We start from the raw sequence: 24,417 nt of genomic DNA, 5'->3' as shown, positions 1-24,417 counted from the left end.
TACTGCTGTTTTTAATGTCAACATGATGCTTCCTAAAACTCTCGTCATTTCGATCATTATAGACTGTAATATATAATAATATATACAAGCAAATGCTACGTATAGATGAAGCACCGCACAGAAGGGCATCCCACATCAATAATTTCTTCCCATTTTAAAATCGTATGTGTTTGATATGTGCACATGCATGTACAGCTGTCAGTCCTTACTTCTACCTTGTTTGAGACAGTCTCTTGTTCTCACTGTGCACACCAGGCTAGCTGGCCCAGGAGCTTCTGGGGATTCTCCTGTCAATGCCTCCCATCTCACAGTAAACACCCTGGGATTATAGACATTCACTATGCAGACTGACTCTGCCTGGGTACTGGGAATCTAAACTCTGGTCTTGACCTTGCACCCTCCTACCCAAGCCATCCCTGAGTCCTGTTTCTTTCAGCTCGGCACACTCTCTTCTGTGGTAGAAGTTTGTTCTCCTCCCACACCATGGCTACCCCTTCCTTACAAGCCCCTTGTGTTGCAAGACAGTAATTGCTACTTGAGTTACGAACCGCTGAATCTTTGGTTCTAACCCCTCCTCGTTCCCTTCATCAGCAGCTTCACATAGGCCTATAACTTTCTCTTTTTTTGTATTTACTTAAACTTATGTTGTGATTTTTCATTACATTGTTAACTTTATGTATTTTTTTCTCAAACATTTTTTTAATATTCCATAGCTCTTCTTGATTTATAAAGTGATTTCTGCTTCCTAAACATTCTCTCTGAGCCCAGACTCCTGCACATTTCTCTTTGAAATCTCAGTAGTACACTCGGTGTAGCCAAAGTCGAGTGAGTGAACTCTTCCTCCAAGCAAGGTCTCTCTGGAATCGTCTTCTTCTGTGATTACACAGTCATCCACATATTTCCTTCTTCCTCTGTCCTGCCATACAGTTCCTCATGGCATCGTGTCTGTTTATCCCCACTAACATCTCTAAGATCACCCCAGGCACCTTCACCCTCCTCAGCTGCCATCTTCTCTCACCTACTGCAGTCACCTCCTAAAAAATCACCCCCCATGGTTTATCACCTGGTCTCTTGCAGCCATCCCCTAGAGGGTCCATCCCTCCTGTGGTTTCTCACCTGGTCTCCCGCAGTGATCCCCTAGAAAATTATCACTCCTCTGGCAAGGTGAAGTCCTTACAAATTTCTTAACATGAAATCAGTCTCTTCTGTCCCACTAGCCAAAGTTGCAGTGCCGTGTTTCTGAATAGGCTGTCCTGCACTGTCCCCTCCAGGAAGCTAAGCTCCATAGGCTAAGACCATTTGTAAGGTTTCTTACCATAATGTCCACCCTCCACAACTATCAAGTACCATCGGCATCGCTTACATTAAATAAGATTTATAAAATGAGAGGCAAGCACTAACTTCTTTTTATGAATTCTCTTTTTCTGTGATTGGCACAACTGTTTAATTATGCGAATACAGGCATGTATATTGTCACCTATATACATATATAGGCCACACATACGTATCTAATATATGCATATGTATGTCTTTCCCTGAGGCTTGTTCTCCCTCGTCCCCAGTATTCATTCACTGACTTTCTCAGTATCCTTCTCTTTCCTACTCTTTCATCTCTCTCTTCCCCTATAACTTCTCCCATATATATATGAATACATTTTCCCCCCAGAAATCTAACATGATCATCAGATAGAAAAGCATCTTTCTGGTGATTTCTGAAAATTACACTTCTAACTTCAATTGTTTATATGTATCCACAGAAATCTTGCTTTTTGGAAACCAAGTATGAGATTCAAATACTTCCAAACATTGTTCTAATGTACAATTGCCTTTTAAATGCAAAACCTGTGTTTATATTAAAAATCAAGACTTAAAGTTACATAACTTAAAAAGTAAACACTTCTCTTTTCATTAAGATGGAAACCGGTAGGAAATTGTTTTCATCTAGAGCATTTGTGAGATATTTATATCATTTCAGAAAGTTTCACAATGCTTCTGAGAGAGGAACCTGAACCCAGCCCTCCTGGAATAATTGTTAGGTTCTTTTTCTGGTGGATGCTGTACTTACTCCTTGGCCTGTTTCTCTTCTGGCCTGTCAATTATCTGAGGGCCAAGAAGCTAGCTTACGTACCTTCTGTCTCCCCTCTCCCTTCTACTCTCTAACATTTGGTTTAATGTTTCACACGACCATTTGATGAAATGAACCAAATTAGCACCCGCTCCGAGCCAGCTTCAGAACTGGCTGGCTGACTCTCAATTCTTAAAAGCAGAAGAAAATTCCAGGGTAATCTTCAAGTCACAATACCTGGGGCTCAGGGCTCTTGAACCAAGGGCCGCGGCGCATGTGCCGTGGACTTCCATTGCTGCTGTGAAAAAGCACGAGGGACCACATTCTGCTCTCCTCAGGGCATAGTTCTCATACCCACTTCTCTTCACCAGGCGTGCCCAGCAGAGAAAGGAGCAATACAGACCTGACAGATCAAGCCCGGATCATTACCCTGAACACCATTCTGGGTAATCCTCCTTGAGAATAGGGACACTGAGCTCCCAGCCTGGTCTAATGTGACTCAGTCACTTACCCTAAGGGAGGTTGTTATGGGGACCTCAGACATTGAAAGTTGTCCTGACAGCTGTTGATGCTTAGAGAATCCTTCTACATCGTAGGGTAGCAAGAGAGGGGCCTCAGACTATCAGAAGAGTAATCCCCCGAAGGCTGGATTATTTGAATGCTTCTTATCTGCTAGGTACGGTGTTGAGTACTTTGTATATAGACTATCTACATAAAGTAGCAGACTTGGCTTTGGAGAGGTTCTGGGGGCAAAGGCATCGCCCTGGAAGGAGCACAGGGCTTACTGTGTGTGAGCTTGTTGCGAGTGAGCTTTCTTTCTTAAGGCAGACCCCTGGCACTTAGTCCCTGAATAACCTCAGGTGGTTCTCCTCAACCCTTGTAAGAGACCTGGTTCTGTGTGTTCTTTTAAGTTCTTCACCATCTCCTTGGAATTCTCCTTAGGCATTCCTGCTGCTTCTTTTTCAATAACTTTTTTATTAGACTCCTGTATTCCCAGGGATTGAAACTTTTTTCCTCTCTCCTATTTTCCTCGGAAACACTGTCAAGCTGAAAAATGAGAGCGGCTCCTGTTGCTATAGTCTGGGTGCAAACTTGCCTCACCTGCTCTGGAAGCTGAAGCCCTGCTCTTTACATGCTTATCTTCCCAGCATTCAAGTCCCAAAATACACGTTTGTCATCAGGCGTTTAATAACCCTAAGCTAAGGGTGCAGAGTGCATTGCTTGGTAATAGTATTCTTTCTTTTACACATGCAAAGAAAACGTTATTTTGCCTCTGTCAAAAGCCTGGTTTCCGGATACCTAACTGTCAGTTTCTTTTTGCTACACAAATGGTTTTCAACCATGACCCAGAACTGCATAGCTACTAAAACTGAGGCATCAACAAACAGCGGTCCTTCTCCTTAGGCAATCTGACCAACAGTCCTCTGCCAGACACAGCCTGTAGCACGCAAGAAACTTGAAGACGAAGCCGAACCTGAAAGTATGTGCCCATGACCTCAGAAGTTGGGGGGATGAGGCAGGAACATCCTGAGTTTGTGGTTCTTGTGGATGACATAATGAGTCCCAGGCCAACCTGAGCTACATGAGACCCTACCCTAAAGAATAGAGGAAAATTAGAACCGTCTGGGGAAAATTTGGGTCTAATCAGCCTCACCGTTTCTCTTGTGTAAGACAATAACACTCAGACAATACTCTCTGTCTGTGTTATGTATCCAGGCCATTTGTACTATCCCAAAAGTCTACAGATGATTAAACTGTACATCCAACCTTTCCTTGGTTAAGCTGGTTGAGCATCCATAGAGAACTCATTCCTTTAACTAACCCTGAAAGTAAACAGTCTTGCAACGCAGGCAATGCTGTGTGGTAACAGCTCATGTCTGGGCTGTGAGGATCTGGTTCTCTGTCTTCATTTTCCTGGAGACAGCAGCAACATGACTTTGTAACGTGCACAGGCTGCTCGAGGGAATGAATGACTTTCTGCCCAGGCATTGCTTTCTCCACCATGTTTGGATTGCTCTAGGGTTCCATGTTTTTGATGCCACTACCATCTTCTTCCAATTCATTATTGACACCCCTGCCATGACTCCCCGTCCCATGCTCTCTGAAACCCGTCTCTAGCAAGATCATTGTCACCATCCTCCTTCTCAGATGTCCTAGGAGCACAGCAGCCACTGCTCTGTCCCTTCCTTAGGCCCTCTGCTCACCCTAAAATGACCTTGGCACCACTGGATGGGGCAAGAGTCTGGTCCTTGTCATATGGCCCATGTTTCAGCCACTGTGAGTTGTCATCACTGTGGGTCTCCACCCTCCCTGCCAGTTACATAAGAGGCCACATCAACGTCTGCTCCCTAGCACCGGCTTTTATTAAACAGACACCGTGTGAGAGGCCAAGTGGGCAAGAAGTCCATCCTGAGCCATGTCCCCTGGGAGGGTCAGGGACTGTCTCTGGGTCTTGGCTCCCGGAATGACTCAGCTCAACCCTCTCTGCCTGCGTCTGCAGCCTTCAGGACCAAGGACGACATGTTATGTTTTCAGCTCTGTAGGAGCAAAAGAGCAGCAGACCTTTCAAAATAAGAATTCCCTTGCTGTTTGCTTCCTCTTGGAACACAATGAAAACAGACTGAGGACACGACTCTGAGCTGTCAGCGCTTCCTCCCAGCTTCCACCGCACCTTTCCTCTGCCAGGAAGAAAATAAAACAAAGCTGCTGGAGTTAAACAAGGGCTTAATGAATAGTCAAAATAATTGTTTAGCTTGGATATAAGGCCCTCCGCAAACAGATGATTGCCCAGACCGGGGGCCAGGAAGAACAGCCCTACAAGGCTACAAGGACACCACTTGTTCTGTCCTGAGCGCAAAAGCCCAGTGGCCTTGGCTCTCCTGAGGACGCCCTGACTCTTCTCGCCAGCATACTGAAGCAATTCAGCCTCAGAGGGACTCACAGAAGCAAGAGTGGAAGAGAACTTTCCGTATAGATAAACATATGCTTAAAATGTCCATCTTCCTCCAATTATAAGAAGGCCCGTGACAGGGCATGTCCAGTTTGCTTTTATTCAAATTTATGTTGAAAACTTTCTAAGATACATGCTGCCTCTTGCCTTCCTGATGGTTTAAACATGGTTTAATTCTCTCCACCAACATTTGCTACCTCTACTGTCACGCGGTTTAAGAGTCGTCAGGTCCTCAGACTATAACTGAAGCTGTGCACACAGAGGCTGTGCCCTGAAGCTGAATCTGTCTGCCACGGCTATTGTTTGGCATTGCTCCTGTTAATGTTTTCTATTCTGGTTTTTATCTAGGTGTCTTCCATAGCAACGTGTTTGCTGCTGTCTCTTTCCACAAAGGTGGGGGTTCCTCATAAAAATTCTGCTTAACTGAGAACTCAGATAAGTTCTTCACACACCCAATCAATTCCGCTGAGTGATATTTCTAGTAATAGTCTTCCATTCCATACTGGAAAGGGATAGACAACCTGTTGATCCAGAACAGCCATCCCTACCGCCGTTCTAATTCCTACAGCCATTCTTGCTGAGATGGTCTTGGAACCTAGTTAACTCAATCTTGGGTATTCAGTATTCAGTCTGCAGGAATTATGATGGTCACGTACGTTATTCATTCATCAGATAGGAATCAGAGCATACATTAGACAAGGAAAGGCTAATGTTTAACAGTCTGAGCAATTTTCAATGCAGATAACATAGGAAAGATGTCAAGAACACAGACTCAGGGTCAGCTGAGTCCAAATGCAAATTCTTACTAACCTCTATCAAGTGTGCACGCATCAAATTTCCATTGACTTTCATTTCCTCAGCCACAAAATGTTCTGATGACAACAATATTAATAACAATGAATGATAATGATACCTACCTCAAATTGTTGGGTTGATAATAATTGATAATGACATAATGCAAATAAAATGCTCAGCACAGCCTAAGTAGACAATAAATGTTGGTCATATTATTTTCACATATTGTAATGTCCTCACAATGAATCTCGTAAAGGGAGCAAAGTTCCTGTAATTATGTAAGTTAAATTGTATAAAACTGGACTTCAAAGTAATTATCGGCTTGTCTAGTGTATGTATGTGACTATGACAACATGCCGGTCCTATGAGCACAGGAATCCCCCGATTCCTAGTGTGTGTTTCCCCCTCCACCCTCTCGGCTGTGTATTGTTCTCCCCAGTTTCCTTAAATCTAAAGTCTTCCATGGCAAGGCATCCCTGTGTCCCACATCCATAGATGGGCAACAGTGATGAACCCTGTTCAAGGTTTTAAATCAACATCAATATCACACGGAAAATTTTTCTCATAAAATTCTGAGAACATGGTACCCTCATAACTACAAATCCAAAAGCAATTCTTTGAATACTGAAAAAAAAATCCTAAGAGAGAAGTCAATTCAAATAGCAAGCTTAAAACCTCTGAAAAAGCCCAAGGTGTGACTAAGCCCAAAGGTCAACAAAGCCACAGACCCAAATGGTTTCACAGGAACACTTACAGTCTCATCCACTGTCTTAGTTAAGGTTACTATTTTTTTTATTGATTTTTGTTGAGCTTTACATTTTTTCTGCTCCCCTCCCTGCCTCTCCCCTCTCCCTTGGTCCCCATGCTCCAAATTTACTCAGGAGATCTTGTCTTTTTCTATGTCCCATGTAGATTAGGTCCATGTATGTCTCTCTTAGGGTCCTCATTGTTGTCTAGGTTCTCTGGGATTGTGATTTGTAGGTTGGTTTTCTTTGCTTTATATTTAAAAACCACTTAAGAGTGAGTACATGTGATAATTGTCTTTCTGGGTCTGGCTTACCTCACTCAAAATGATGTTTTCTAGCTCCATCCATTTTCTTGCAGAATTCAAGATGTCATTATGTTTTTCTGCTGTGTCGTACTCCATTGTATAAATATACCACATTTTCTTTATCCATTCTTTAGTTGAGGGGCACTTAGGTTGTTTCCAGGTTCTGGCTATGACAAACAATGCTGCTATGAACACAGTTGAGCCCATGTCCTTGTGGCAGGGTTGAGCATCCTTTGGATATATACCCCAAAGTAGGGTTACTATTGATGTAACAAAATGCCGTGAGTGAAATACAAGTCGGCAAGGAAAGGATTTACTTGGCTTACACTTTGAATTCACTGTTCATCATAGAAGGAAGTCATGATAGGAACTCAAACAGGGCAGGAACCTGGAGGTCAGGAGCTGATGCAGAAGCCATGGAGGGGTGCTGCTTACTGGCTTGTTCCTTATGGCTTGCTCAGCCTGCTTTCTTGTTTGTTTGTTTGTTTGTTTGTTTCGAGACAGGGTTTCTCTGTGGTTTTGGAGCCTGTCCTGGAACTAGCTCTTGTAGACCAAGCTGGTCTCGAACTCACAGAGATCTGCCTGCCTCTGCCTCCCGAGTGCTGGGATTAAAGGCGTGCGCCACCACCACCGGGCTTCAGCCTGCTTTCTTACAGAACCCAGCCCAGGGATGGTACCGCCTGGCCCTCCCCATTAACCACAAATTAAGAAAATAACTTACAGTTAGATCTTATGAAGGCATTTCTCAATTGAGATTCCTTCCTTTCAGATTACTCTAGTTTGTGTGTCAAGTTGACAGAAGACTAAGCCAGCATAGCTATGCATAGATGTTTTAATTTTTTTAATTAAAATAGAATTATGTCATTTTCCTCTTTCCATTTCCTCCCTCCAATTCTTTCCATGCACCTTGTCTTGGTCTGTCTCAAGTTTTCTATTTCTTTAACTCTTGTTTTACACACACACACACTTAAATATGCAAGCACAACTTTCATAGTCCACATGATGTTGTTTGTATGATCTCAGGGATGAATTTTTGATATTGAAAAAGTAATTCCTGGGCTCTTCCCTAGGGAAGACGATTCTTCTGCTCTCAATGTTCCTTAGCTGCTTATAGTTCTTTGTCCAGTGTTGAGGTCTGGTAAAAATTTCCACCTTCCATGTATTAGGATGTCTATTTGTGTGATCCTTGTTCAGGTCTTCCTTAGACAGCCATGTTGATGAGACTTCCTGAATGTAGCTTCTCTGATATATCTAGGAGATGAAATGTCACAGTGAATTCTTGTTCCTCTGGTTCTTACAATCTTTCCAACCCCTCTTCTGCTATGGCCCCTAAGCCCTCCTAGGCTATGACCCCTAAGCCCTCCTAGGTGCACGAGTTGTGTTGTAGATACATCAGTTGGGTTGGTCACTTGTTCTCTGCATTTTGTTTGATTGTGGTTTAGACCTTTAAGGCACATGTCTGTCCCACATAATTACAAGCTATAAGTTCATTTCCACTAGCACTGAACGAGTTTGTGATACATGTGCCATCTTTTTCTGAATGGCTACTACAAGTCCAAATTCCACAATGTGGGGATCTGAGAGCTCCTTTAGGTTTCATTTTGAAAATGGGAGTCTATAGGCTGTAGACGTGGTGTTGAGGAGAGCCCCGCACAGGAAGTCTAGGAACCTAGACAGGACACTAGCTCTGCTGACTGCAAGAGTAAAGCACCATGAAGTCCAGGAAACCGGTGTGTTCTTCCTGGGAGCTTGTGAGGGGCCTGAGCCCTTTTGCTGCAGCTTCAGGGTAAAGGGTTGTAGTCTCTGGGTCCTTCTCCCCAAAGCCACTGTATTCTCACTTCTAAAATAAGGACTATGATAGCATTTCTCCTCTCTAGGCTATGGTAGACAGTCATTGAAAGATGCATGACAAAAAAAATCCATCTCAGGGGTTTTTGACAAAGGTTTGTGAAATCAGAAGTCTTACAAATGTAGGTGTTCAGGATAATATAAGGTAGAAAGAACCATTTACTTCTGAGTAGCTTTTATTCAGCTATTGGTTCTCCCTCTCCCCCTCTCCCTCCACTCTGTGTGTGTGTGTGTGTATGTGTGTGTTTTATCACAGAGGTATTGCTACATAGTCTAGGCTACCTTGGAAGTCATGATCCTCCTTGCTCTAGGCTCCTGGGTATTGGGGTAACGTAGACTTGCACCACTATGATCAGCAGGCAACACCCAGGTTTTAGTTCATTTTTCATCTCTTCCTTTGTTCTTTGTCTTCCATCTGTTTTAACAGTTAACTTATCCCTTTCTAGTCCTTAAGCTGTAAGACTCTCCAACACCAAAGCACGGTGAAGGATTAGATTGTACAAAGCAGGGCAGACACGAAAGGGACTAACACTAAGGACAAAGCAGAGACTGATCCAGGCGCTCATGCGCATGCTTTACAGCCCCCATTTCAACCCATAAGGGAATCTTCACTTTGTCCGTCGCAGGGATGGCTGCGGGTGGAGCTCTCTGGTCTGACTAACCGCAAAGACTGGAGAGGAAAGAGGACTCTGTCCCTCCTTTCTGTTCCCAGGCTGAGGCTCCTGTGACGTCTGGAGAAAAGTGGCTTAGGGGAAGGGTCCCGTTGTTCCTGGCATTGAGGTCTCTAGGGCAGAGGTTCTCAACCTTCCTAATGCTGCGACCCTTTAGCAGGATTCCTCGTGCTGTGGTGGCCCCCAACCATAAGATTATTCCATTGCTACTTCATAACTGTAATTCTGCCACTGTTAGGAATCGTAACGTAAATTGTGGTTTTTGATAGTCCAAAGGGTTTGTGTCCCACAGGTTGAGGACTATTGTTCTAGCACCTTCCCTGACTCAGTTTTTCCAGAAATACATTCCTGATCATGCATGTCTGCACCACGTATTTCTGCCTCTCCTTGGAGTCCACGTGGTATGTAATAATTGGTGGAGCAATCACTTAGTACCTACCAAGTACCAGACAGTACGCAAAGTGCAATGGGGAACACAGATCACACAATGGTCATGGCCCCGCTTTGCAGGAGTCTGGGAGAAGGCCAGCCAACAGGCGCTGCCAAGTAGCCAGGGCTATTTTAGATACTCGGACAGAGGCACTTTCAAGCAAGTCCTTCTCATTTGACAGGACACCTGAAGCAGAGAGAAATATGCTTCCCCAGATCACACAGGTAGCAAGGGTTCAAAGTAGGTTTCTCCAGCGTTCGCTTTATTCTCAAACCCACTGTATCCTCTATATTCAATTTCTTCCCTGGGTTGGGAAGGCAGGAAACACACACACACACACACACACGGAAAAGGAACATGAAGGTAGCCACCAGAAGAAGCTGCAGAGAAATAAGTATTGGAAACACTACCGACCATCATGAGAACAAGGGTAGGTAGGAGTCCAAAATATCTGTCGCTGAGCTGACAGGTTTTAATGTTCACCAGTGGCACAACCTAGGGGCAAAGAAGGTGGACGCCATCGGAAAATAAGACACTGGGCCATTACACCTGCTCAGAGTGGATCTCCAATCCCAGAACCCCGTACATCCTACAGGTTCAGCTGCTCCATCTCCACAGCCCCAGGCAGCATAAAATGATGATGGAACCTTTGCAGTTGGTTGAAATGTTCGCAGGCCTGGTAAATACCAGAGAGCAGTAATTGATGTGGTGTGGTCTCGGCAGATTCATCACGGTCGGCAGTAACTAAGCATCCCTTCCCCACCCATGGCTCTCTTGGGCGGGTGAGGAGGAGTCACTTTTCTCCTAACATTCTGTGCTGACGTAGCTGGTTGAGGAGGATTTGTTGAGGAAAGATGAATACACTTGGCAACACCTTCAATCGTTTGTTTGGATTTTCTGTTTTCTAGGAGATGTACGACTAAGGGGTCAGACCGGGGTTCCTGCCGAACGCCGCGGCTCCTACCCATTCATTGACTTCCGTCTACTCAACAGTGAGTACCCGAGTGTGCCTTCAAAGGAGCAAATGTTTCCTTTAGCGGGGAAAACCCACCTCATTTCCCTAGGAACCTCATAACCTTGCAAGGTCTGCCTTCCTTCCTTCACCTCTGTCTCCTCAACTGGAGCTTAAGACTTTGTCTCTCAAGTTCCTCACATGGGAAGGGAATCTGAGAACTGCCCAAGCCTCTCACATCGGCGCTGAAAGCAAGCTGGCAAATTTAAGGCCAGCACTAAGGAGGCAGAAGCAGGGGGATCTCTGTTTATTGGAGGCCAGCCTGAGCTACATTGTGACTTCCAAGACAGTCAGGGCTATGAAAAAACATCCTGTCTTGGAGAGGGGGTGGAGGGAAACACAAGAAACACAACCCTCAACGACTGTTGTGACCTTCACACAGGTGCTCTCTTTGTGTTTCCAGAACGTTCTCTTTACCTGCACCCAGGACAGGGCTAGAGGAAGTGCTATCTCATTTTTTAAATTTCACAGATAAATCCTAGGATACCCCCATTCCTAACTCTCTCTTCTTATTCTCCTGTGAGCCCTATTTCTACATTCATTAAAAGCAAGTCCTTCCCATCCACACTGCTGCTTGCTTCCCGCTTGGTGATGAACTTGGTAGCACATCCTCTACATCTCCTTCTGTTGTTGCTTAATGTTACATTCCTTAGGAAATTCAACCCAGTGGCCAGTCATTTCTCAGCTTTTATATCGCCTATCATGGTGCTCCTTCACCTCGGCTTGTGGTGGAAGGAGGAGCCGCCAATAATAGATTTCACAATTTGCCCCAAGGTTTTTGCTGTTTGGTTTTCACATCCCTGCCCGCCTATAAATTTCAAAGTGCTGGATAGAGTCCACAGAGTATTACTTTCCTTTGATATAAACAACCTCCACACAGGCAGTAATTTGATTTGCCTCAACCCCTGGAAATGACTAGGAAAATTTAGACTTCGCTATTCGTGATCCTGAGATGAGTGAAAGGCCAGTAGAAGATGGACCTGCTTGTGGTTCTCCTACCATCGTGCTGTGCTGCTTCTTCAGCTCTTCCAAAGATGCAGAGACAGAGTAACAGTTTCGATCCTAGACGTGAACACCCCCAACACTTCCTAAAACTCAACACTGTGCCGTCTCTAGACGGCTGCAGCAAAGAATGCAACCTGTAAGAGCTAGACCAATGCAATATTGAATGCAACCTGTGAGAGCTAGACCAATGCAATATTGAATGCAACCTGTGAGAGCTAGACCAATGCAACATTGAATGCAACCTGTGAGAGCTAGACCAATGCAACATTGAATGCAACCTGTGAGAGATAGACCAATGCAATATTGAACGCAACTCATGAGAGCTAGAATAATGCAATATTGAATGCAACCTGTGTGAGCTAGACCAATACAATATTGAATGCAACCTGTGAGAGCTAGACCAATGCAAAATTGAATGCAACCTGTGAGAGCTAGACCAATGCAACATTGAATGCAACCTGTGAGAGATAGACCAATGCAATATTGAACGCAACTCATGAGAGCTAGAATAATGCAATATTGAATGCAACCTGTGTGAGCTAGACCAATACAATATTGAATGCAACCTGTGAGAGCTAGACCAATGCAACATTGAATGCAACCTGTGAGAGCTAGACCAATGCAACATTGAATGCAACCTGTGAGAGATAGACCAATGCAATATTGAACGCAACTCATGAGAGCTAGAATAATGCAATATTGAATGCAACCTGTGAGAGATAGACCAATGCAATACTGAATGCAACCTGTGGAATCCAGGTCTAGGCAAAATTGAATGCAGCCTGTGGTAGCTCTGGGGGGTACCTATGACACCTTTTGATTAGAACAGTTCCATACAGGCTGTTCTAACTCCCCATGGAAGCTACACTGCTGGCAATCTCCTGACTGGATAAATGTCTGGGTCACCAGATGGGAGGTTCCACAAAGTAGGGCATTATTGATCTGCACCAGAACTCTCCAATAGACCCCCAGGTAGAAAGTTACCAAAAAGCCTCTTTCCAGCAATAGATAGATGTTATTTCATGATTTCTAATACAGCCAAAGAACAAAGGAGGAAGCTAGGAGTTAGGTATTTATAAGACCAAGGTTTTAAATGATTCTTAACTCAACCCCAATGTTCATAAGCAGCTATGTTGATTCTGATGGTCTTTGTAGTGGAATATGGAATATGGAGTTGACTGTGTCTACCACATGTCTCTCTCTGCATGTGAAAAAACAAATTTTTCAAAATAATTTGCTTTTCTTTTTAATCTGAAAAGTGTGTGTGTGTGCGCGCGCGCATGCGTGCGTGTGTGTGTGTGTGTGTGTGTGTGTGTGTGTGTGTAGACTGCAGATAGCCATTGTGTCTACATACTGGTTGTATTAAAAAGATCATCTGTAAGTCGCTGCCACCCGTCACCCTCTGCAGATCTTCCAGGAAGCTCCTGGTGCCTGGGCTCTACCTATGCCCCAGGCCTTGTCTGATCCCCACTTCCATTTCCCTGCCCCTGTTACTCAGAGTCAGCTACTCGTCCAGGAAAACCATTGGCCACACACCCTGAAATTTCCTTTACATTCTCTTTAAGACTCGGTTCTAGATAATTCTTTCACTCCCTTCTCTTTTATATGCTATACTATGATATACTGAGACAGTCCTAATTTCCTTTCACTATATTTGGCTTTTTATTTTTATTTATTTATCTATTTATCTACCTATCTATTTATTTATTTATTTTTGGTTTTTCTAGAGAGGGTTTCTCCATAGTTTTGGAGCCTGTCCTAGAACTCAAAGAGTTCCACTTGTCTCTGCCTCACAAGTGCTGGGATTAAAGGCATGCACCACCACTATCCAGTCCTATGTTTGGCTTTTTAAGTGGCTTCAGTTTCCTAGATGTCTAAGGTGTGCCCCTAAATAAACTACAAAGGTCCTGAACTCAACAACTCTTTTTAGTTATTAGCTACTAACTCCCTAGTTAACGTACCAGTACAGTAAGTATTCCTCGGGAAACAGCTGTAATAAGTAGCTGTAAGTGTAAGCCATCCCTGGCTTTAACTGAACAGCAGGGAGAGCCTGAGGAATTGTGAGGTTTGTATTTATTCGTGATACAATCCACCCCTCTCTGTAATACTCCTGTATTCCGGGTGTCAAAGCATGAGCCTCCATCGTTGCTCTGACTCTTTTGCAGCTTCCTAACTTGGCAACCAAGCAGCTTGTCACCAGGTAGGGATAGGCACATGGGCATCTCTGTAAAATCCAGTCACAAAAAGTATATTATACGTATCAAATCTCCTCTCCTGTATAGTCTCCCATCTATTTAATTCTCTTGCATCTCTTCATGCCCTCCTTGAGGCTTGCTGTGTAGTTAAAGATAGGTTTTCTCCCTAAAGAGAAGAGAACATTTTGGAAGTTTCTCCTTAAACTTTGATTGCACCCACCAATTGCAACTCTACACAATAACTGCCAAACTAGTTTTTTAAATGCTTTATTTGTATGTTTGTGTTCATGTTTGTTTGTATGCAAGCATGTGTGTGTGTGTGTGTGTGTGTGTGTGTGTGTGTGTGTGTGTGTAGACCTGAGGTCAATGTGGGGTATCATTCTCACCTGCTCCCCGCTCTGTTTTTTTAGGTAGCATTTCTCATTTTTATTCAATCCCCACCCTTATTTACTGATTGAGCTGACTGGTCACCAATCCCTGGGAATCCTCTTGTCTCTGTCCCCTCAGTGTTGGGGTTACAGGTAGACACTATCACCATGGATTTCTCTTAGGGGGTGCGGTGGATCATACTCAGTTCCTAGCACTTGGGAGGTGAAGATAGGCAGATCTCTGTGAGTTCAATGCCAGCCTGGCTCCAGGCCTGGGAGGACTCCATAGTGAGCTCTTAGTTCAGAAAATACCAACCAAAGTCAGGTTCCGACATGCACACGGCAGACACTTCACTCACTGAACCTCAGCCCCTTGCATTACTTATTTTGTGTCCGTTGTTCTCAGAATAGACACAGGCCCACAACCATTCCACTCAAATGATCATAGTTTTGCTTTCTCTCCTGAGACAGAATCCAATATAAGGCTTTAAAAGAAATCATTTATAAATTAAAATTCCACAGTAAATTCAATGTAAGAAAAAACAAATCATTAAAACTCCTATTCCTAGTCTGCATTTCTGCAACCTTTCTACTAAAATGCTCAATGTATCCCACACAATTGCTATTCCCTACCCACACTGCTCCTGGCTGCTTCTCATTTACCACCTACTTCAATACCTGCCTTCAAACTCTGGCCTAGGTAAGGGGGAAATGTGCATTGAATAGGAAGGCCCATTGCGTTTCCACGTTGTTCATTAGTCATGGTTCCAACCTGTCGTAGCATGCAGGGGACGGCAGAATCAAGACCTACAGTAAGTTGTTTTCTGTCAGAATGGGAATTGTGGCTGTTACAACAGACCACTGGGACAGAAGGGGTAGATGGCAGCCAGTGCACCAGATCTGTCCCCGTGCCTCTTGTGGTAAACACAGTCTTGCTGGAGCACTGCCATGGCCATCTCCTGAAATGCCATCTAGGGCTGCTGTGGTACCAATGGGTAGTGCAGCTACAGCAACATCTGCATCATCTACAAAGCCAGATTTACCTGATGCTGGGCCCTTGATGGAAAAAGGTTACCACCCGCATTGTACATACTGTTAAGCAGATCTAGAAGAGTTTTATGCTGTTAACACATTCAGTCCAGGCCATTTTTCTTTGTTATTGTCATTTTCTTTCTACTTTCCAGATCCATCCCTTACTTTTTTTTTTTTTTTTTTTTTTTTTTTTTTTTTTTTTTTTTTTTTTTTTTTTTTTTTTTTTTTTTTTTTTTTTTTTTTTTTTTTCTTTCCATATCCTTCCCTTCCTTTTTTTTTTTTTTTTTTTTTTTTTTTTTTTTTTTTTTTTTTTTTTTTGGAGACACAGAGTTTCTTCATGTAGCCTTAGCTGTCCTGGAACTCACTCTATAGACCAGGCTGGTCTTGAATTCACAGAGATCTGCCTCCCGTGTGCTGAGATTAAAGGTGTGAGCCACCACCGCCCGACCCATTCCTTACTTTAAAGAATGAACTGAACGTTGACTAAATTTATACACAACAGAAGCACAAGGAGAAAACAAACTTCCTTATTGGTCTAGGTATAAAACTCTAATTTGAAATTATTTTTCTTAATTCTACACACATTCTTCTGAAAAAGAAAATCTCTTTCCATGCACAGGGAGAAAGGCGCACTGCTTCCTTACCCTCAGTCCTATGGCCTACATCATAAGATGGTTAAACACCTGATTTGTCTCTCATGGTCCTAATTTTCTTTTCTCTTTGGTCCAGCATCCTTAGTAATTACAGTATCTTCCCATTTAGTTTGTCCTGGTTTGAAGAATAAATTACAGACCAGTCAATTGTAAATGTCTGCCCACAAGCGTGCTCGATAAAATGCCACTCACGCATGACATAGAAGACCAAGTTCAAGGGCTGAAGAGATGGCTCAGTGGATAGGAGCACGGGTTGCTCTTCCAGAGGCCTGGGTTTGAGTCCCAGGACCTGATGGCGCGTGGCCCACCATCTGTGACTCCAGTTTCAGGGGATCCAACACCCTCTTCTGGCCTTTGCAGGCCCCAGGCAAGCATGCAGGCAAAACACCCATAGAAAAGTGTTTGAAAATGAAGTTTAAAAGTGCAATATAATGAGTGCAGTTGAGAACAAATGTATTGGGGCTGGTGAGTTAGCTCAGTGCTTCAGCGCACACACCGCTCTTGCGGAGGACCCAGCACCCGGGTCAGGAAGCCCAAATCAAATCACTTCTAACTCCAACTCCAGAGGATCCGACACCATCTTCTGGATTCTACAGGCACCTGCACTTGTATGCACATACACATATACACATCATTAAAAATAAAAATCTTTTTTTAAAAAATTTATGACGTACTTGAAAATTGCTGAGAGGATAAATTTAAAGTGTTTGCAGCATAGAAAAACCATTACGTGATGCAGATGTGAACTGGCCACATTTAGCCTTTCCACAATCTATATTCAATTTCAAACGTCATCTTGTATCACATGACACATCTTGTGATACATTTGCATCACAATATATTTTTCATCATAATCATCATCATCATAATAACAGAGTATAATATTCAGGAAATAAATATCTCAAACTCTTCCTCATAAGAGTTCGTCCGGATCAGTTGAAATACATGAGACAAAAGTATTTGTCAGAAGCCAATTTTGTTTCCTGTTTCCATTTCCACAAGTGGAAGAGAAACAGCTGTATGAGTTTCTAGAAGCTTCTCTGGGAAAGTAGTGGGAAGCCTACTCTAGGCTCATTGTGTGGGACGTGGGAAACGTGGACCTTTAAAAAGAGTTCCCTTTACACCTAAACATGGAGGGGAGAAGGGGGCAAGAGAAGACAGAGGCAGTTGTTTTTATGACGTGGAAAGCTAAAGCGAGACCTGTAGGAGGACTGGAGCAGAGGAAGTGTAGCGGCTCTAGCACCGGCATCCTGTGGATGGAGTTCATTTACTAGCTCTGTCGAAGGGAAAGCAGGAGCGATGAGAGGAGAGAAAATCTGTGTTCAAAGACGCCAACAGAGAGGGGACAGTGGCCAGGGAATCACAATCTTCGGAGAGGGGAGAGGAGGCGGCTCCTGGCTCCCTTAGCAGCCCTTCCCCAGCTCTGTCTCCTGACTTAATATAATCAGTAGCCTGAGTAGATAATGACTAGGTTGAGATGTTCCCATGGCAACCATCTCAGAACAACACAATGTGATTTCCACACTCGCTCAGCAGAGGAAGTGACATGCAAAGAAAACATTCCCAGGGACTGGGGAACATTCGGGAACCCAAGGCTGCTTCTTCAGAGTACACATTTCAGCCACCAGACAGCCTGGTGCTGCGAACCAGCCGCCTCAGCAGCAGTAGGTTAGTGGGTTGTTTGGCTTTTCCCGCCTTGTTAATTTGCTAATCTTGATCTTAAACTCTCTTCCTCTGCATTTGCTTCTCCCGGCTGGGCCATTTTAGCTGCACAATCCTGAGGTCATTTTAGTAGCGTTACAAAACTAGATGCTTATTCTTTCCAAAGGAGAATCAAAATAGACCTATGCATCGGTATATATTAACTATTTTCTTTAAAAATTATCCAGAGACTCAAATGCTTCGAAACAAAACAACAACAACAAACAAACAAAAACCTTGCTAGCTAATGCCCTGTAGCCATTCTGTCTTTGACCTATAAAATACGTCCACTGAAGGACTGTAGGACAAAGGCCACCAACCATGTTAGAAGCCATCTGGCATTGTGTGAGATCCCCATCACCACCACTGTAAAGACAGAAAGGCAGTTTGCCTGCAAAGTCCATTGTCTAAGACAGAATTTCCCGCAGGTATTGGAAGACTTGCAGTAATCATGTCAAAAAAAATAGCCTTTACTATCACCTATGAGAGTCACACATGACATGCAAAGCTAAAAGGTCACTCTAGAAGCAGTCTTACAGAGAGGATTCACTCTCACCCCATCCCAGCTCGCTGCTCCCCCAGCAGCGAAGGGGCACCTCAGCTGGGACTCATCGAGACTTACTTCTCGCCCTTGGGAGTGCCAGGTTAACACCCCACAGTTTCAAAGTTCAATATTGACCTTCCTCCAGAAGAAAGGCAGGGCTCTGTTTGTGGTTGTGGTACTTCCTGGCTCGGCTGGCTGGCACTCTGGGATGGGCACTCAGGGATTCTGGCCACACACTCCCCAGCTCTTCAGCTGCGGAAGTGCCAGACCAGGAGAATGGTTAGCCACCAAAGTGCCACTTCATGGTGGAAGCCAAGCAGACAGGGCTCTGAATATCTTGTTCCTTCCCCATCACAGTTCCATCCATGGATATCAAGGGGACAGCTCCTATGGTAAACAGTATGCCAGGGTGCAAAGATGAAGGAGACTTAACTGTTGCCCTTGAGAAGCTTACAGAGATAGATACAAAAAAATATTGACATTTATGATACCCATAGTAATGCATGTGCATGCAATAATAAGCTTATATAATATAAGATACATATCCATTCTATATGATTCAGAAGTGTTACAGATCTTGAGACATCAAGGCAAGCTGAGGCTTGGACAGTGAGCAGGGACTGAAGTGACAGAGAAATAAAGAGGAGCTGCATGCTGAGGCCAGTTTTTATTGCCATATATAAAATATACTTCAAGGCATAAAACCGAAAAAGAGTTACCACAGCTGAACTTGACTAGCTAGAAGTATTACTGAAAGTCAAGTTATTCAAGTAAGATCAGAGCACTGAAAGTCAAGTTATTCAAGTAAGATCAGAGCAGAGAATCCGGGGAGGGGGATCATTCCAGATACCTAGCTGTTATAGAAAAACCATCTTTAAAACCAGTTTTCGCCTTCGTAAGCTAGGATTGAAAGTGCCCATTGCCTCTTGTTAGCCCCACTGACATCATTAAGTGGGTTCACATTTTTTTATCTGAGTGAAAGAAAACGGAAAATTATATCTGAGAACCCAGTACTTCCTCGCAGTTATCATTCATTCATTTCACACACAAAACACCCACTCTATGCTGAGAAAGATGAGGCCATCGTATCCTGGGCCACATCAACAACCATTGGCCTGAGAGAACTTTGCTATGATTGGTGGCTTCTGTCTGAGGCAGCAAGGACTGGGTGGGGTAAACAACAACCAGAAAAAAATATGTGTATAATTCTTCTCAAGATGACAGCAGTTGGTGTCTCTGGAGATTTGAAGGCTTAGATAAATCTGAGCTATTACTTTAAACTCAAAGAGCTAGCCATCTCGTCACCAGGACAAGTATACATTACATCAAGGGCTGTGCAAATAAATAGGTAACCTAATAACCTTATTCTAAAATAGGTGGCATAAAAATAGAGTGTCCTAAGCAAGAGAGGGAAACAGTGTGGTCTTATGCCGAACCCTAAAACATATGGTCGAATGTGAACTGATTATAAAATGACCATAAATAAGATTGATCTGCCGTACAAAGACCGAGATCACTGAAGTAAGAAGAAAGGCTGAAAGTGAACAATGAAAACATGTTGAATACAGAGAAAGTGAACCTTTTGGGACATCAAGATAGGGAGTTTATACTTGATTTTCTAGTGGCTACTCTGCCACTATGCCACTAGAAAATCCCAGCAAAAGGAGTTGTGTGTGATCACAAGGGTCTCTGAAAATGATTGACATCTGTATGTAGGAGAGACGGTGAGGGGAGGGAATCATAACCAGGCTCCAGATGTTGATGCAGAAGAAACTAAGGTCCAGACAGGAGATGGTATGTGGAAGTAGACATACAACTTGAGGATCGTGAACAGTGGGTGCGTCATGTGGGGGGCTCCGGCCACCTCGAGAGACTGGTGATGAGTTGGGCAATGAAACAGCAGTAAGAAACCTTGAGAAGAAAAGGCAAGCTCCAGTAGGACCAGCTGAGTTAGGAAGAAAGTCAAATGGATATGTTTGGAAGAGTGTTAGAAATCATGGACCATGATGAAGATGAGATGCCTCTTTAAGAAGGTCCACTAGGGACTGGAGAGTTGGCTCAGTAGGTAAGAACGATTGATCTCTAAGCATGAGGTGCTGAGTTTGAATGCCCTGTGCCCACATAAAGAGCCAGGCATGACTACATACTCTGAAACTGTGAGGTGGAGGGGTGCTGACTCCCGAGAGCTTGCTGCATAGCCAAAACAAACAAACAAACAAATGAAAAACAGCAAGCTTCTAGTTTACTGTCCCAAGACAATAAGGCAGAGAATGGTAGAGGACATTCCATGTCATTCTCTTGCCTCCCATGTGCAGCACACACCCACATACTTGTGAACATAAACCACATATACACACATTGAATTTCCCTACATGGAAACCTCGATTCCCCATGAGTCGCCTGGCAATAGCATATATCACAAAATCAGTGATTAGTTGATTCAATGGCTCCTATGAGTTCATGATTTAGGAAAACACTGTAAAACCATTGATGATATTCCCACAAAGTGAGTTTCACCAACAATCGATCATCCCCTAGCTAGAAGCTATCTAGACATTCCAGTTCATAGACTTCACCACCTGCCATGTTATGAACTCTGCATATGCAGAAGTAGCTGCTTATATCACCCCCACCCACCTCACCTGCTCATAGCACAGAGAGATGGCAAGTCTCATTGCACCATAGCTTGAGCAAAACCCAAACCCATTTGGAGTATTTCTGGCACAGTGGCCTCTTTGGATTTCTGGAAACAGTGGGGTATATAGGGAAGGAGGAATAAATTAAGTTTATTTTGACTGAAGTCACCTTATGAGTCATTGAGCTAGAATGGCTTATTTGTTCAATGAAATTAGATTCAACCTCCTACCTACAATAGGCAGAGCTTATCTCTTATGACTTCATTAATAAACAAAATGAGGGATTATTTCCTCTCATTACTTATGCACTCTTAAAGTTTTTGAAGACCTCGGAGGTTTACTATGGGAGGTGGGTTCCATAGCTTTACTTCTTGTTGGAGTACATTTTGTCCATTTTATTACTTTGTTTATTTAACTGGAACTTTCAAAAACAGCTTTTAAAAAAGTTGATTTTTTAAAAATGCATATGGGCCTTATTCTGCTATATAAATAGAAATGAGCACCATCCCTTTCTAAACAATGTTTTGGATTTGCCAAACAAAGATGTTGGGGTTAAGACAATCAGCAAGATCTTATTTTCTTCCTAACTAGCAAATCAAATTGTTTTGGGGCTCTAGAATGGTCTATTACTTTTAAGCAACCTTGGGAAGAAGCACTGAAATTATGAAGCAAAGTCCCAAGGGTAAGGCAACCTCGTCACCGCAACTAACAACTGCCACCACAACAGCTTAAGCTGACGGGTGCTTAATGTCTGCACAGAATGCTGGCTTTGTTGTTGAGGGAAGGCCACTTGTTTTCCAGCTGCTCAGCCCCAAAATAATCACACAGAAACTGTATTATTTAAATCACTGTTTGGCCCACTAGCTCTAGCTTCTTATTAGCTAACTCTTATATCTTAATTTAACCCATCCCTATTATTTTATTTTTACCATGTGGCTCATGACCTACTGGCAAGGCTCCAGCATGCCTGTCTCTGGCTTCTTTCTGACTCTGCCTCCTTTCTCCCAGCATTCAGTTTAGTTTTCCCCACCTAGTTCTGTTCCCCTATAGCTCTGCTATAGGCCCAAAGCAGTTCCTTTATTAACCAATGATATTCAAAGCATACAGAGGGGAATCCCACATCTCCTCCCCTTTTCTGTTTAAATAAAAAGGAATGCTTTATCTTCAACATAGTAAAATCACATATAATAAAACAGCTATCAAACAAGAATTATAGTTACAATATTTGCATCTACTTTATCTTTTATCGTAACTAAGGAAAACTATAACTATCAATTCTTCAACTCCATCAAAGACTCCATAATGATATAATGTTACCTAAGTAAACAATAAGTTCATTGTAAGCAACTTCCAAAACTCTAGAATTGACAGAGACATCTCATTGCCTGTACAGTTACCCAAAGTTCTTCTGTACCATTAGAGTATCCATCTTTTGCCTACAGGCACATAGTATCCAGCAAACTTTTACATGAAGCAGGAAATTTCAAAGACATTCTGCCTATACTGGCAGTTTGTCAGTCATTTTCTTCTGTATCCTTCAGAATGTCTAGCAGATGCTTTCATGAAGCAGGAACCACAATGGATCATCTTACCTTTAGGCAAGTTCAGCAGTCATTTTTCTGTGGGTCCTGCATGTTCAGGCAAGAGCAGTTTTTTGCCCAAATGGCTAGCAAACTCCATGAGGAGTCTCTTAGATGTCTATCTTCCTCTTGAAGTAATTGGTGCTGCCAGGAGTAGATGTGTCTCATTGTCATGAAAAGTCCTAAGTTATTAAAACACTTTAAATGTCATATTCTGTAGTCTTTGAAAGGTTTGAAGAATACCTATCTGTCTAAAATACATGTCTGTACATCTAGAAAATCTAACTAACATGACTACGAGCTTGACTATTATAGATGACTACCTATTAACCTATATTTCTCAATTATACATTACATTTTTATTTTTTGAGGTATCATTTTTATTTATTTATTTATTTATTCATTAAAGATTTCTGTCTCTTCCCCCCCACCGCCTCCCATATCCCTCCCCCTCCCCCAATCAAGTCCCCCTCTCTCATCAGGAGAGAGGAGAGATAAAAGAAGAGCAGACTGGGTTCCCTGCCCTGTGGGGAGTCTGAGGACCTCCCACTTCCTTTCAGGTCTAGTAAGGTGAACATCCAAACTGCCTAGGCTCCCACAAAGCCAGTACGTGCAGTAGGATCAAAACCCAGTGCCATTGTTTTTGACTTCTCAGCAGTCCTCATTGTCCGCTATGTTCAGTGAGTCTGGTTTTATCCTATGCTTTTTCAGACCCAGTCTAGCTGGCCTTGGTGAGTTCCCGAAAGAACATCCCCATTGTCTCAGTGTGTGGTTACACCCCTTGCGGTCCTGAGTTCCTTGCCCGTGCTCTCTCTCCTTCTGCTCCTGATTTGGATTTTGGGGTTGTAGTCTGGTGTTCCAATGTGGGACTCTGTCTCTGTCTCCTTTCATCGCCTGATGAAGGTTAATATCCAGGAGGATGTCTATATGTTTTTCTTTGGGTTCACCTTCTTATTTAGCTTCTCTAGGATCACAAATTATAGGCTCAATGTCATTTATTTATGGCTAGAAACTATATATGATTGAGTACATCCCATGTTCCTCTTTTTGGGTCTGGCTTACCTCACTCAGGATAGTGTTTTATATTTCCATCCATTTGGATGCAAAATTCAAGAGCAACCCACTGACTGGGAGAAGATCTTCACCAACCCTGCAACTGACAAAGGTCTGATCTCCAAAATATATAAAGAACTCAAGGGCTGGAGAGATGGCTCAGCGGTTAAGAGCATTGCATTCTCTTCCAAAGGACCGGAGTTCGATTCCCAGCAACCAGATGGTGGCTCATAGCCATCTTTAATGAAGTCTGGTGCCCTCTTCTGGCCTGCAGGCATATATGCAAACAGAATATTGTATCCATAATAAATAAATGTTTATAAAAATAAATAAAGAACTCAAGAAACTAGACCATAAAAGGCTAATCAACCCAATTATAAAATGGGGCACTGAGCTGAACAGAGAATTCTCAATAGAAGAAGTTCAAATGGCCAAAAGACACTTAAGGTCATGCTCAACTTCCTTAGCGATCAGGGAAATGCAAATCAAGACAACTTTAAGATACCATCTTACACCTGTCAGAATGGCTAAAATAAAAAACACCAATGATAACCTTTGCTGGAGAGGTTGTGGAGAAAGGGGTTCACTTATCCATTGCTGGTGGGAATGCAAACTTGTGCAGCCACTTTGGAAAGCAGTGTGGCGGTTTTTCAGGAAATTCGGGATCAACCTACCCCCGGACCCAGCAATACCACTCTTGGGAATATACCCAAGAGATGCCCTATCATACAACAAAAGTATATGCTCAACTATGTTCATAGCAGCATTGTTTGTAATAGCCAGAACCTGGAAACAACCTAGATGCCCTTCAATGGAAGAATGGATGAA

General features: G+C 43.2%; 1 protein-coding gene across 2 annotated transcripts in view; it reads left to right on the top strand.

Annotated features, from left to right (window-relative positions):
- The window catches only part of Pde7b (phosphodiesterase 7B), a 315,941-nt gene that overhangs the window by 222,848 nt on the left and 68,676 nt on the right, over positions 1-24,417 (top strand). For both annotated transcript variants that reach the window (XM_050159437.1, XM_050159436.1), the window contains one exon: positions 10,719-10,802. In XM_050159437.1, the coding sequence (XP_050015394.1) occupies positions 10,719-10,802 (84 nt within the window). The remainder of the gene's footprint in view (positions 1-10,718; positions 10,803-24,417) is intronic.

Source organism: Alexandromys fortis, unplaced genomic scaffold (genome assembly GCF_014885135.2).
Source record: "Alexandromys fortis isolate MF-2015 unplaced genomic scaffold, M_Fortis_MF-2015_v1.1 scaffold_107, whole genome shotgun sequence".
NCBI classification, from domain to species: Eukaryota; Metazoa; Chordata; class Mammalia; order Rodentia; family Cricetidae; genus Alexandromys; species Alexandromys fortis.
The sequence above is the reverse complement of the archived record's forward strand: the minus strand, read 5'-3'. Positions and strand labels throughout refer to the sequence as shown.